The 14266-nt window shown below is 36.9% G+C and overlaps 1 protein-coding gene across 1 annotated transcript in view; it reads right to left on the bottom strand.

The window, feature by feature from the left end:
- LOC134534520 (protein NDNF) overlaps positions 1 to 14266 on the bottom strand; it is a 132946-nt gene that overhangs the window by 94663 nt on the left and 24017 nt on the right. Inside the window, exon 2 of the mRNA XM_063372999.1 lies at positions 13002 to 13214. Within this exon, the coding sequence (XP_063229069.1) occupies positions 13002 to 13213 (212 nt within the window). The 5' untranslated portion in view covers position 13214. The remainder of the gene's footprint in view (positions 1 to 13001; positions 13215 to 14266) is intronic.

Raw genomic sequence — 14266 nt, 5'->3', positions numbered from 1 at the left:
ATTTATTTTTTGTTCGTAGGCTGCTGCTTGCGAGAGTAGCTGGTTGCATACTCCACAGGGACATGGTTAGACACGATCTCGTGTTGTCACGCGTTAAAATGATTATCCGGTGTGTTTCAAAGCACGTAAAATATCTGTGGTCCCAACGTAAATGAATAAGTCGACAAGTCGATAGTTAAGCTTTGGGGATAATGATGGCTAATTAATAAAATCTGCAGTATTAGAATGTCATTTGCTTAGTTTTGACCTGTGTGATTTTTAGTAGTTCAATTGAGAAAAAAAAAATTGTCAAACAGAAAAATTCACTGTGAGAATTATCGATATCATAATCTGGTGCCTTCATTTTGGAGCTAATAAATTATGGCTAGTAAAAATCACTGCAAGTGTAAACACTTTTTAACAAAGCAAACTCTTATCAGATGAATACACGTGTGTTATGTAAAATAAATTTACACAAAATTATTTCTTGTAGAACGTCAAAAATATTTATAAAAAAGGTTTTTGTATCAGATAAAGAAATCTTGATTGGTTAAGAATAGTATCGTTTGAATATATTAAAGAAGACAACAGCAATAAAATGTGTACTTTTGTGACACTAATTTAAGTTAGTTCAGATTAAAAGAAAAAAAATGATGCTGAATAATGGAAAGGTTTTGAACTCTTAACGTTGAATAAGCAGTATTATGGCTGTAAATAATATCAATGAAGTGACTTGTTACGGTGACGTCACAATCCAAAATGGCGGTTGGATCCTTGCTCCTCATCTTGAAGCCTGGGCCAACTCCGGCTATACTACTTATGGTAGCTGTTTTTATTTTTAAACATTAGGTATAGTGTGTGTGAAGAAAATAGTTTAATCTTTTCTACTCATATAAAATCTGTCGTGCCAACTTTAATACCCATAGGCATAACAGAAGATATGACAGGTATAAGACATGGTACGGGGCGGGATTTATCGCAACCTAGAGTGTCTCTGCAGGTCGTTATGTGACAAAATTGTTTCGCATACTTATAATATTTTATATTCTGTGTTTAAGAAATACGTTTGGTATTTCATTTTAAGAGACTAATTTTATTTTGTTTAGTTAATTTCTGCATAATAAGTATAGAACCGAATAATTAAACGTAAAAATAAATCTAATTATTAAAATATTTTTGTTAGGTTTTTTTTAAGCTTCGAAGTCATAAAAACCATGAATACATCACTGCTGAATTATCCAATGCAAAATTTCATTCATTTATGTTGTACCACTTATGAAGCTTCACAAGGATAATGCTTGTTAACATATGTTTTACATAAAACCTTACTTTTGACACAAAATAATTATTTTACTTACCCAAGCACAAACACAAAGCAAGAGAACATATTGTTAAACGTTTACATAAATTTAGTTTATTTTCTTAGGGAATTTTATGTCGAATAGCGACTGTATATCTGGGTAGATATAAACATGTTGCTGTAAAATTAACCACATACTGCAAAATCCTTACTAATATTATAAATGCGAAAGTAACTCTGTCTGTCTGTTTGTTACCTTTTCCCGGCAGAACGGCTGAACAGATCGTAATGAAATTTGGCAAGGAGATAGATTATATCCTGGGGATGGACATAGGTTATCTTTTGTCTAAAAAAAATTTTTAAACGGGTTAAAAAAATATATCTTAATTTTATGTAACGTGTGTCATAGATATACAAACTGTAAAGTGTCATTCCTCTATGTCTGCCGAGCAATAGCTTTCAAGCCATTACGTTACGTTTTGCTATTGTAAGGAACTAAGTAGAGAGTAAGAAAAAAATAAAGATCTTGACAGTTTGTAGTGTCGCCATATTTGTTTCAATTTTCAATACCGTTTTTTAAATTGCAGAAAAAAATCATGTTTCATACACATAAATAGTGAGTGTGCGTCATTTCTCTATGTCCACGAGGTCTCGCCGCGTCAATTTTCTCCTTGGGGCGAACCCGTCCGCTTAATTAAATAAACAGCTTTTATCGTTGAATGATTTCATGATTTATTTCATGAAAATCTGTTATCATAAGAAAGTTAGTTTTATAGACATTCAATAGGTCTCTCTCTCTCTCTCTCTCTGAAGACCAATCTATGAATCGTTACAAATTTATTTCCTTTATTTTTTTAGTTTGATTTAATACAATATGATTTCACTAAAAATCAATTTCTACCCCTTCCTATTTTCATTTACACATTACGAAGTTTCACTTCTTCCGCGCGGAGGGACTCCACGCAATATTTTTGCATGCAATTAAAAACTATTTTTTAATGATGCTAAAGAAGTATAACTTCTCATGCACGTACCTAAGTACGCGCACCCATTATTTTATTTAATTTCTTCTATATATATTTTTTCTCCCTACCTAGGGCACTCATAATTCTTTTAAATTTCACGTGTATGTTTTCAATGTCATTCGAGTTGTACAATTTTTTTTTGTCAAATTGGTCATTATTTATACTTTGTTTCATTTTGGAAACATACGTATTTTAGGTATTATGACAAATAAAAAAAATTAGTTTCACTAACATTCTTAGGTTTTTATTGTGTTGATAGTTTCAAGTTTAATATTATGTAGGTACATAAATTCTTAAACTTATAAATTTCTTCGAAATTTGTTCATAGGTTGGTAGGGCCTACTAATATTTTCTATTTGTCAATATTGTTATTTTTTTACAGTACCTACTTATTTGCAAGGAGTTTGGTTTAGTGTTTATAATTTATCTGCTGAGCGTATAGAGTCTTAGGGCTGCTGAGACCGAAGACCAGAAATATTTATCAATTATGCAATAGATTGTTGAAAAATTTGAATTTTACTATTTCAGGAAAGTTGATTTTTTTTTATTAATTAGAATTGTTACGTGTAATTGCCATCTTCCTTTATTTCATATTAAACATTATGTTTGGTTGAGTGTGAGATAATTTTATTTATGTATGTTTTAATTTCATTTATTTTCTTATATATATTCTTACCTACCTACTTCTATTAAATTTCAGGCTGATGTTAACATTGTCATTCCAGTTGTATAAATTGTTTTGTCAAATTAGTTGTTATTTATACTTTTTGTTTCATTTTGGACTATGTGTTTATTTTTTTTACTTAATTCAAAGATTTGTGGTGTGTACAGGGAGTGATATCTCTATTAATTTCTATACTCCTTTGGATAAGCGGAATATTTCCACCACAGTTTTACATATAAACAAATCCTACAAATGTTTTAAACATTATGACAAATAAAAAATAGTTTCACAAACATATTTAGGTTTTTTTGGTGTGTAAGTTTGAAGTTTAATATTATGTATGTACGTAAATTCTTAAACATACAGTTATTTATTAATTTATTTAGATAATTATTCATAGGTAGGTAATAAGCTTTCTATTTGTCAATATTGTTATTATGGTAGATAGGAGTATACAGTAAATGCCTACATTCTTAAATTCCTTTATATATCTTTCGATTTGGAGTGTTTCCGAGCCATTGGGGTCCTCAACATAACCCCCCCCCCCCCAGGTGGTTAAAGCCCCAAAATTTCGAAAGTTTAAAATTTTTTAAAAATCTATCTCGTTCGATTTTAAGTGTTTTCGAGCCATTAAGGGTCCTCGAACCCCTCTGGGAACAAAGCCCCAAAATTTCGACAATTTCAGGAACTTCAAATATCTATTCTTTCGAGATGGAGTGTTCCAAAACATTCGAGGTCCTGAACATCCACTTTCCGCAAAAGTGAAAGCCCTAAAATTTCGAAATATAAGAATATATATATAATTGGATTTTGGCATGTATGACGTCGATAAACTCTTACACCGTTTGACCGATCGCCATGAAAGTTGGCACATCGAAGTGTTTTTATCATGGAGAAGGTTTATATGCTAACCATTTTTTTTGTAACTCGCCGCTAGATGGCGCTGTAGCACATCAACTTCTAAACCTTTTAACCGATCGCCATGGGTAAACAGAAAACTATAGGTCACAGATACACAAACAGTAATTGTGTCATTTCTTAATGTCCACCACACTGGACATATTGCTATCCATTGTGCTGTAACCCGCGGACAATATACCACCCAGTGTTCAGTCCGGGCAAAGCCGGGTACTGCAGCTAGTACACAATAAATGTAAGCCATTGAATTTAAAAGAATGTTACCTGCGGAATTGATTTTTTATATTTTTCTTCTAAACTTCACTGAAAAAAATGAAATTAATTGTCGAAGATGGAAAAATATTCTGTTCAACTTTCGACTAAAATACAGTTATTTTATGTTGTATACAAGAGAATTTTAGTTTGATTTAACGTAGGGTACTTGTGATATATACCTGATCTTAAAATAACATGCACGTAGTTAATCGAGTTTATCAAGATTTTCAGTGATAAATGTGTACATCTAATAGTTCTATCAACAACGATTAAAGGTTAATTAGAGGTTCATTAATTACTATTTTGTATAACTTATTAAGCTTTTATTTTAATTATAATAAAACGTTTTTTATTGAAGTCACAATCAAGAAACAAGCAATTTATAAGATAAACGAAGTTACTATCATAAAATAAAATCTTAAATGAAAGAAAACCAACTCACATTTTCATTTAATAGGTATGCATTTCATATACGTTGTTCGTTTATATTTCCCTGGAAATGTATTTCATTTACAAAGTTATATACATTAATAAATTCATGTGATTTAAAGTTGTTTATGTTACAAATAAACTTACAGTATCAAACTCTGACACGAAATTTAACGTATATATTTTTTAAAAAATAATCCGAGCGTGATAGTTAAACTGACAAATGAAATGATCGTTTATAAAATTCCAAAATTTCCGGATGCGAACCACACACATCCTTTCTGCGCCCACCGCTATACTTCGCCACCATTAAACGCAGGCACAGCTGTTTCACTGCCCGCCGTTGTGTTTAGTTCGGTGGCGGCCGGCAGGTGCGCCACCAGTGCGCAACGGAAACGAGTCAGTTCAGTGAACCGGCAAATCCGTCCGCGAGTGTCGTCTACTCGGCCGGCATATTTGTCTCGGGTCGGCTGAACAAACGCCATTGTTCTCAAAGTCCACACGCGTGTCTTCAAAACAGGTGTTGCGTTTGAATATGAAACAGATTTTTTTTTAGTATAGCAATATCTCTTGCAGCTCGCCTGTTACTATACTATTCGCTCTAATTAAGCGACTCTGAGGCTTGAACCTCATCACTACCATTGCTGACTGCCTTGAATTTAGTCCAAGAAAACAAATATATATAAAAAAATTGTTATTTCAGGAAGCAGGGGAGAAACACGTAAAGAACTTTAATTTAATTATGAACAAAAACAAGAAAAAAGTAGTAAATTATTTTTGAAAATACCAATGTGTACGTCTTAAATGAGTAATCCTGGTTTCCGTACCACTAAAATTTGACTAAATATTAATAAACTTTTTTTTATCCTTCAGTTTAAGTTGAGCGATCACGTCATCACGAGGTAACGCAAGTGATTAGTCAACGGAAGTAACGAGAATAACGGAAATTTCTCTATGGCGAGGAGATTTAAATTGTGAATGTGTGAATACAAAGGGGAATAACATATATTGTAAAGAGTAAAACTCTTTGCAGAATTATCGACGCCATGTTTGCTAGAGTTGCGAACATCCAATGAATTCAATATTGTTTATTTTTATCGCTCAAATAAATAATTACAAAGTGAGGCACGCTACAGCACACCACACTTACAGCACACTTAATTTAGCATACTTACCTTTTTGTACACACGCGTTTGCACAATTTTGCATACTATGGCTTCTAAATGTTGTTTTCGGAACTTTTAATACACGCCACAATTCTGTTTATCAATACATTAATGTTTTCAGGGGTGATATTTATCTCTATAGTCGTTGGATATTAACTAATATTTTCCGAAGCGAGAAAACATCACAAATAAACCAATTATTAAAACTTTTCTCGGAAAATATACAGATAAAATATTGTTATAACATAAAAAAATAGTCATTTAAAGGAAGTCTGAAGAAAAAAATCGAGATTTTGAAGTTCCGCCCGGACTGTTATTAATATTTCATTGCTTAGCTGAAAAAGAAAAAAACTCACTATCAGATCAATTTAAGTAATTATGAAACCTTAGAATCATACTGGTCTCAGTCTAGCGATTATTCTTTGCAGATATTTCTTAAACGTTAGTTTTCTTTTGAACAATAAAAGCTTAACTCGCTCAGATATATTTTATAAGAATTTAGCGAGAGTTCAAAATATATGTTGAGATTTTAATTTAGTTTTTTACATCTCCTGTTAAGTATTCAAGTTAAACATTGTACAGCCCTCCGTTTGATTATGAAGTACGGATACATAAGTCAAAAATAATGTTGCAATGTTACAGTTAACTAAATAATTATAATCGAAGTTCCATAAAAATAAACTCAAACCAAAAATAATAGTAATGAAATGAAAATGAAACAATTCAAGTTGACGAGTGAGACCTAGCCTGAACCTAATCCGTGCGTGCTTATTCACGCAGTAGATTCGATAAATCGGTGTAACTGGTAAAACGTCGTAACCGCGGAAAGTGTGAACAATAAAACCTGCTCGACCAACTGATGGCAAACACATGGTGGCATCTCAAATGTTGCTCGAAACGTTGACCATCAATCGCTGTGTTTATCGGAATTTGTTACTTCATCTTGTATTAAAAAAAAAGTGAGCGAGACTTTCAGTACTCGCCAGTAATGTGTAATATATAACATATCGAATAAAAAACTATGTATTACAACAACACGTATTTTAAAACTACACTTACATAATTATTTAATAATTTAATATAGTATACATTCTTTTAAAACAAAGTATTTATAGCGTATTAGAAATGCCACATGGCAATGCGTCGCACTGTTAAAATCTGCCGTTAGCGGAACGAACGGTAAACAGCTGTGTTTCATTTTTCTTTCTCCCTTTCTTTCTCTCTTTTTTCAAACACCATGAAAATGTTTACACTAGCTGACACACTGCAGCACAAGCGTCAACTGTAGGCAGCACCGATAAAAATTAAATGGCACGCGCGTCTCTTTTCTTCCTGTTACACATTTCCGTTCCTTTGACTTCCGTCGCATTCACGAAATTACTCCCACCAAATGCCGAGAGTTGACGTTCCAAAGAATATGCGAGACTTGTTGATTCAGTTCAGCGCAATTCGATGAAACTAAACGAGTTTCATTTCCGAAATCTCCTCTGAAAATCTTTTTTTCAACTACGGTTCTGGACGCGTTTTATAGGGGAAGCGCTCTACGCCTGGGATACAGGCAACGTGTGATGCACACACGTTCAGCCCGTTGCAGGTGACCGGTCGGAAAGCAGGGGGTAGTGAAAAAGAGCGATTTCGCAATTCTCAAAACATTGGTCATCCAGGTAACCACGTAACAAGCAAGAGTTTTCAAGGTCATCATTTAACAATCTAAACCTTGTAGACTTTTGCCTTATCACATGCTAAAGTTGCGTTTTTACATGTATGTGCATTTACTTCTGATAAAATTAAACGGAACGGAAAATTTAACATGTTAAGGTTTAATTGTAATGTTAACGTCTATTTCTTAATATAGTTTTAAATTAATTTCAAAAATACAATTTATTTTAAAAGTTGTCAAAATCTTCCCCCCCCCCCTTCTTCGAGAACATTAAAGGGCTAGGCAAAGTTTGGTAATTTTCTTTCTGAGAGTAGATGCCGGTTGCCTTTGAACCTACAAAATTACAAAAAAATATTCAAATGTTTTCTCCATACCGGCACTGCATACGTGTACAGTGCCTGGCATATTTAAATAGCTAAAATGTTTGTTTTCTTCTAATCTCGGTAACGAGTAATATCATGTTTTCTCATTTTGCAATACATTTATAATACAAAACACGGACACGAAATTTAACGTGGAATTTTTTAAAGTAATGCCCATCGTGATAAATATATACGCAAATATTATTTTCAACTGCGTTGTCACGCAGTTTTCTCACCAGCCGCTAGACTTCATTGCCGGAGCAGCTACGTCGACTATCAAAACCTTTGGTTTACGAAGCAAAATTTTAAACTTTAAAATCAAAGGGCTCTGATAAAAGCGAAAAAGTCTTGAAAAAAATACGAAACCTAGGCTTTGGACCTGATTTTCAACAATAATTTGTATTTAAGTACTGCCCCTTTTGTCCAAATTCATTAAACAGTTAATACCATAATGTGTTCTTTTCTCTGGTTCGCGCCATCCACCACAGATGGCAGCACCGTGGTTACACATTTCCGTTCCATGCTACTTCCGTTCCATTCATGAAATCACTCCAAACAAATGCCGTATACCGAGAGCGGGGACGTTACACATCAATGGCAGATAACCTCGATCACATATTTGGTGGAACCGTTTGCTACAAACACACAAAAAACAAAACTAATTTACTGGAAGATCGGTATAAACGTATGGAAATCAATGATCCATAAATTATGGCTTGGGCCAAGATTATTTCGCGGATTGGTTTCACTTCAGGCTACACTCAACTGTACTGTTCATAATAAAGACTCCTTAGAGTGCTCATAGTTGGACAGCGTGGTCACATACTGGCGTGTCGCACGTAATTGTGCACCAACGTCTTCTTGTTTATTATTGGCTTAGAGTCTACCAGCGAGTGTTAAGATCACTGTAGTGTGATCACTGAAGCAACGGTGTTACATGGGAACATGGCTGCTACCTTTCCACACTTTGAATACTTTTCCACATTTCGCATACTTATTGACTTTTTCGCAAACATTTCCACACTTTAGATTTTTTTTTGCAAACCTACGTATTATTTTACAATTTTTGTAAGCATTTACATTCTTTTGAACACTTTTATACAATTTCGCATATTACTGCCCAACCCTTCCCACACTATTTCAAAAATTTTCGCACTTTTCAAAACTTTTCCATAATTTTCCAATCTTTTCCACACTTCACCTCCAGGCAAGGGGATTGGGGGACAGGGAGTGTGTCGCATGGATGGCTCCAACAACACTTTTAGGGAGGGGGTACCGTACAAAGAACGATTGCAGTTGAAAATCATATCAGGTGTAAGTTAATTCAAATATTGGCCTTCGTACACTAACAAATTTCTGGTATCAAAAACTAGATTTTAGTATTTTTTGCTATAAAATATTAAAGAAATAAAAGTTAATGAATTTAGGTATTTAAGTAATCATAAATCTGTGCCTCGGAGGAATAAGAAAGACACTATGTCCACTTTTGGGCAAAACACAATTTTAAATCTAAACTTGGCCACCGTTCGACGTTTTTTCTAGCGGAAACAACACAAAGATGGACGCTATGTCAAAATTAACATATTATTTGGGTAGAAAATTAGTTGAATAAATAGGTGAGATAATAATTAAAATTCGATGAACTGCTTTCATGACAAATTTGGCGTATGTGACATAGTGTTTTATGCCTCCGAAGTACATAAATATGAAGTAGATTGGCTTCTGGGTTGTAGCCGCGTCCTTGGCGAATAATTCACCGACGTTTCGGTCGACATTGCAGTCGCTATCATCAGGGATTACCGGCACTGCATAAAAAAGTTGAAAATTAACTTTGTAATCTATTATGAGGTCAGATGCGCTTTTGGTCTCTGGACAGTTTATAGAGTTTTACTTTTTATGCTAGTTTTGAATTATTATACTATTGTGTTTAATTTTTATTTTAAGCATGTAAATTTATTTTAAAAGTGACGTTGGTGAATTATTCGCCAAGGACGCGGCTACAACCCAGAATCAAAGCTTTTTCAGACAATGGCCGCGAAAGCCTGCGAACATTATTACAGAAACATGCATTACAAAAATTAAAAAAAAATTAGGCTTGGGATGGGGCTATCGCCCTTAATACCACCTTTTTTTTGGAGCCGGGCTTGGTGTGCCGAGCCGAAAGAAGTGAAGAAGAGAAAGAGCGAGAGGAGATTTGCATGACGGCTTTCTCTTTCCATCTGCGAGAGCAGTGGGTCAGCAGCCATGACCTTGGGGAGACAACAACTGACGTCCAGGGTCCCGAGAGGGAAACTCATGTCGTGGCGCGACGGGAGGAGAGAGGGAACCAGCTCGCCTTGACGGCGTTTATTTGTATTTTGGGCCGCCGGACAATGACTGCATCGGCACACGGACTTGGGCGGCGGCCGTGGGCGAGCCGACAGCCCTCGGCCAGCCTCTTGCAGGCGTGGCATAGAGCAGTAGTGGGCGTAGACACAGCGCTCGCGGCATAGAGTAGTGTTGAGTATAGACTCCGCGCACTCACCATAGAGTACTGATGTATACAGACTGAGCGGCTCGCAGCATAGAGTAGTGTTGAGTATAGACTCCGCGCACCCACCATAGAGTACTGATGTATACAGACTGAGTGGCTCGCAGCATAGAGTAGTGTTGAGTATAGACTCCGCGCACCCACCATAGAGTAGTTATGTATACAGACTGAGCGGCTCGCAGCATAGAGTAGTGTTCAGTATAGACTCCGCGCACCCACCATTGAGTAGTTATGTATTCAGACTGAACTAGAGTAGTAATGGATATAGACTGTGGATGCAAAATATAGTCGTAATTGATAAAAACTGCGCGCTCGCATAATGTACTATGATGAATTTATTTAGACAATCATAAAACTCCACGTTGAAGATATCTACGATATTGTTGTATCTCCCCCGTTTATTCCTTGTTTTAAGTTTTTAAACTAAGATTTACTTTACAGTACTTGTCAGTAGTTAAGAACTATTAAAATTTTGTATAAATACGTCCCTGCCCTTATTAAACATTTGGTGTAGTATTTTTCTAATACATTTTTTCCACCAATGTAGAAACATTTTTTTTATAGTTTTTAATTATCGAAATTGGTATATACATTTACAAGTTATTAATTTTTATAGATTTTAGAAAAGTAAACCCTAGCCAGCGAGACTTTTTCAGTGTTATTTACTTTATTTTTGGTCAAAAATAACGAATAAACCTGGTTTTCTGGTTAAATTAAAATAATAAAATACACATTTTTAAATCTGAACTAAATTCAGGCAATTTTTTATACAGACGTACATTTTAAAACAATTAAAAAGTGCTGCATGCAAATTTAATTTCTTCATTGTTTTATTTTCGATTGGAAAAAAATCTAAAAGGTAAAATTTAAAAGTAGGGCAATGAGATAGAAATAAAATATTGTGTTTACATTTTTCACATATTGAAATGTCGAAAAAATGTACTTTATTCGAAAACGTAATTTTTATAACTTTTAATCTAAATAACAAATTTAAAAAATTTAATTTTATTCACATGTGTATTGGTGGCTAAATTGATAGGAAAAAAAAATATTTTGCAAAGATTTCATCAAAGATTTAAGGTCAGGAATGTTTTGTACAAATTTTATAATCATCCTAAACCATTGAAGGATGCATTTTTCACTAATTCGTTTATGTTTTCTAAAACTGATATGGCAGCGAGAATTATCAAACTTGATATGTTTACGGCAGTCAAATGTGGCAATATACTAGCCAACTTTCATGATTCTGGTTGTTCAATAATGTTTAGTCTAATACGTTGACTACAATCATTTAATATAAACATTAAATAACTAATGTTCAGTTACAGTCTTCAAACTTGGGAGGCCGATTAAAAAAATAAAGATGTTGGTGTTCCACAGATACTTAGAAACTTAAATTTCGAGTACGCTTTTACACCTACGTTCTTTTCTTCACATACTTAAACATGAGACAAAATCATTAAATTTGGCACGTTCAGTGTGAGCTTTACTCACGTAAGTTTGAGTGACGTGTTTGCCAGCTTGATTTGAGCTTGTCACAGAAAGCTTGCGGCAATCTGGACGCGAGGAGACGTGGAGATCAGTGGGTTTGGCTGTTCATTCAAGCTTATGCTTGCAGGTGTAGGCTTGGTGTAAGCTTACTATGCTATCATGAAGCTTCCGTGGTACCCAAAGCCAAGTTCAGTCTGGTCCTTATATGGAAAGTCGAAAATAATTATGGCTATATATGGCTACGTTAAATATCGTTTCTACTACGAGAAGTTGGCAAAACGGGAAATTTGTTTCCTTAGAATAGTGAATTATTTTATTTTTCATTAATTTTTTTCCAAAAATCGGGAAATTTTGGCGAATTTTGGCGAATTTTAGGTATATTTCGAGTTTTTCTGTAAATCTAGCAAATTTTGAAGGTCAAGGTCGAGGTCATTCAAGATGGCCGCCAGGACCTCACAATCCAAGATGGATGTCATCGGTTAAAACTCCACACCGAAAACCCAGTCACTGGACCAACCAATATATACTGCTAATGTGTGTGTATATATATATATATACTGTATATATATATATATACACTGTAAGCCTCAATATCATAACACAAAAAAAGAGGTGCGACGTTATGGGATCTGAGATATGCTCCTGTCCTCGACTCTGTGTCTGGCTCCAAAACTTTCAAATATTTTGTTAATGCCTGCAACAACCAGGCCCAGACTTTAGGTGCTACTCCGGGCAGAATATATTCACCCTCCCCCCCTTGAATATCAAGTAACCACCAACCATTATACAATTGTACAAATTCAAGCTAATTAACTATCAGTTATAAAACATGTTATTATTCAAATTAATACTAAGGTTATTCAAAGACAAACACTGCTTGTCTTTTTTTCTATTTTTAATTAAATAAATTGTTGTTGCTGTTTTATACTATTGTTAAAACAATCATAGTTGAAACAGAGTTATGGTACATAATTTATTGTTAAAAAAAATTTAAATCTGAAACTAAAGTAATTTGTTTAAGTCCTTGTATTTTTAAGCTCAATGCAATAGTGTGTATTTTTCCTTGATAGGTTTTAAAAATTAAATCATTACCACACTTATATATATATATATGTATATATTCATGTCACTCAAACTGAAATATCTTGAAATCCTCCCACACGTGAATAAATGGCGCTCTGGGAAAACACCCGGTCGGGCCGGGGACAGGAGCAGCACTCACAGTTTGGTCTCGCCCTTGAAGAGGAAGGCGGACACCTGGTGGTTGTCCGGGATGGCGGCCGTGACGCGGAAGATGTCGTTCTTGGGCAGGTCGAACCTGTAGGGTGGCCGGCGCGCCTTGGGGCCAGGATCTTGGCCCGCCGCCGCGGCGCACGCCGCCAGCACCAGCGCCGCCACGACGCTTGCTCCGGCCGCTCGACCTGGCGCCCGCATCCTGCAACACGCACCCAGCCACCGGCTATCAGCACACTCCTCCAGGACCTGCTGGGACCCTTCCCCACTGCAACCACTGGACATTGCCCTCGCATGCTGCAACACACACCCGGCCGCCGGCTATCAGCACACTCCTCCAGGACCTGCTGGGACCCTTACCCACTGCAACCACTGGACCTTGCCCTCGCATGCTGCAACACACACCCGGCCGCCGGCTATCAGCACACTCCTCCAGGACCTGCTGGGACCCTTACCCACTGCAACCACTGGACCTTGCCCTCGCATTCTGCAACACACACCCGGCCGCCGGCTATCAGCACACTCCTCCAGGACCTGCTGGGACCCTTACCCACTGCAACCACTGGACCTTGCCCTCGCATGCTGCAACACACACCCGGCCGCCGGCTATCAAAACACTCCTCCAAAACCTGCTGGGACCCTTACCCACTGCAACCACTGGACCTTGCCCTCGCATGCTGCAACACACACCCGGCCGCCGGCTATCAGCACACTCCTCCAGGACCTGCTGGGACCCTTACCCACTGCAACCACTAAACCTTGCCCACGCATGCTGCAACACACACCTGGCCGCCGGCTATCAACACACTCCTCCAGGACCTGCTGGGACCCTTCCCCACTGCAACCACTGGACCTTGCCCTCGCATCCTGCAACACACACCCGGCCACCAGCCATCAACACACTCCTCCAGGACCTGCTGGGACCCTTCCCCACTGCAACCACTGGACCTTGCCCTCGCATGCTGCAACACACTGCCGGCCGCCGGCTATCAGCACACTCCTCCAGGACCTGCTGGGACCCTTACCCACTGCAACCACTGGACCTTGCCCTCGCATTCTGCAACACACACCCGGCCGCCGGCTATCAGCACACTCCTCCAGGACCTGCTGGGACCCTTCCCCACTGCAACCACTGGACCTTGCCCTCGCATCCTGCAACACACACCCGGCCACCAGCCATCAGCACACTCCTCCAGGACCTGCTGGGACCCTTCCCCACTGCAACCACTGGACCTAGCCCTCGCATCCTGCAAC

The sequence above is a fragment of the Bacillus rossius genome, chromosome 7 (genome assembly GCF_032445375.1).
Source record: "Bacillus rossius redtenbacheri isolate Brsri chromosome 7, Brsri_v3, whole genome shotgun sequence".
Classification (NCBI taxonomy): Eukaryota; Metazoa; Arthropoda; class Insecta; order Phasmatodea; family Bacillidae; genus Bacillus; species Bacillus rossius.
This window is presented reverse-complemented; position numbering and strand designations above follow the sequence as displayed.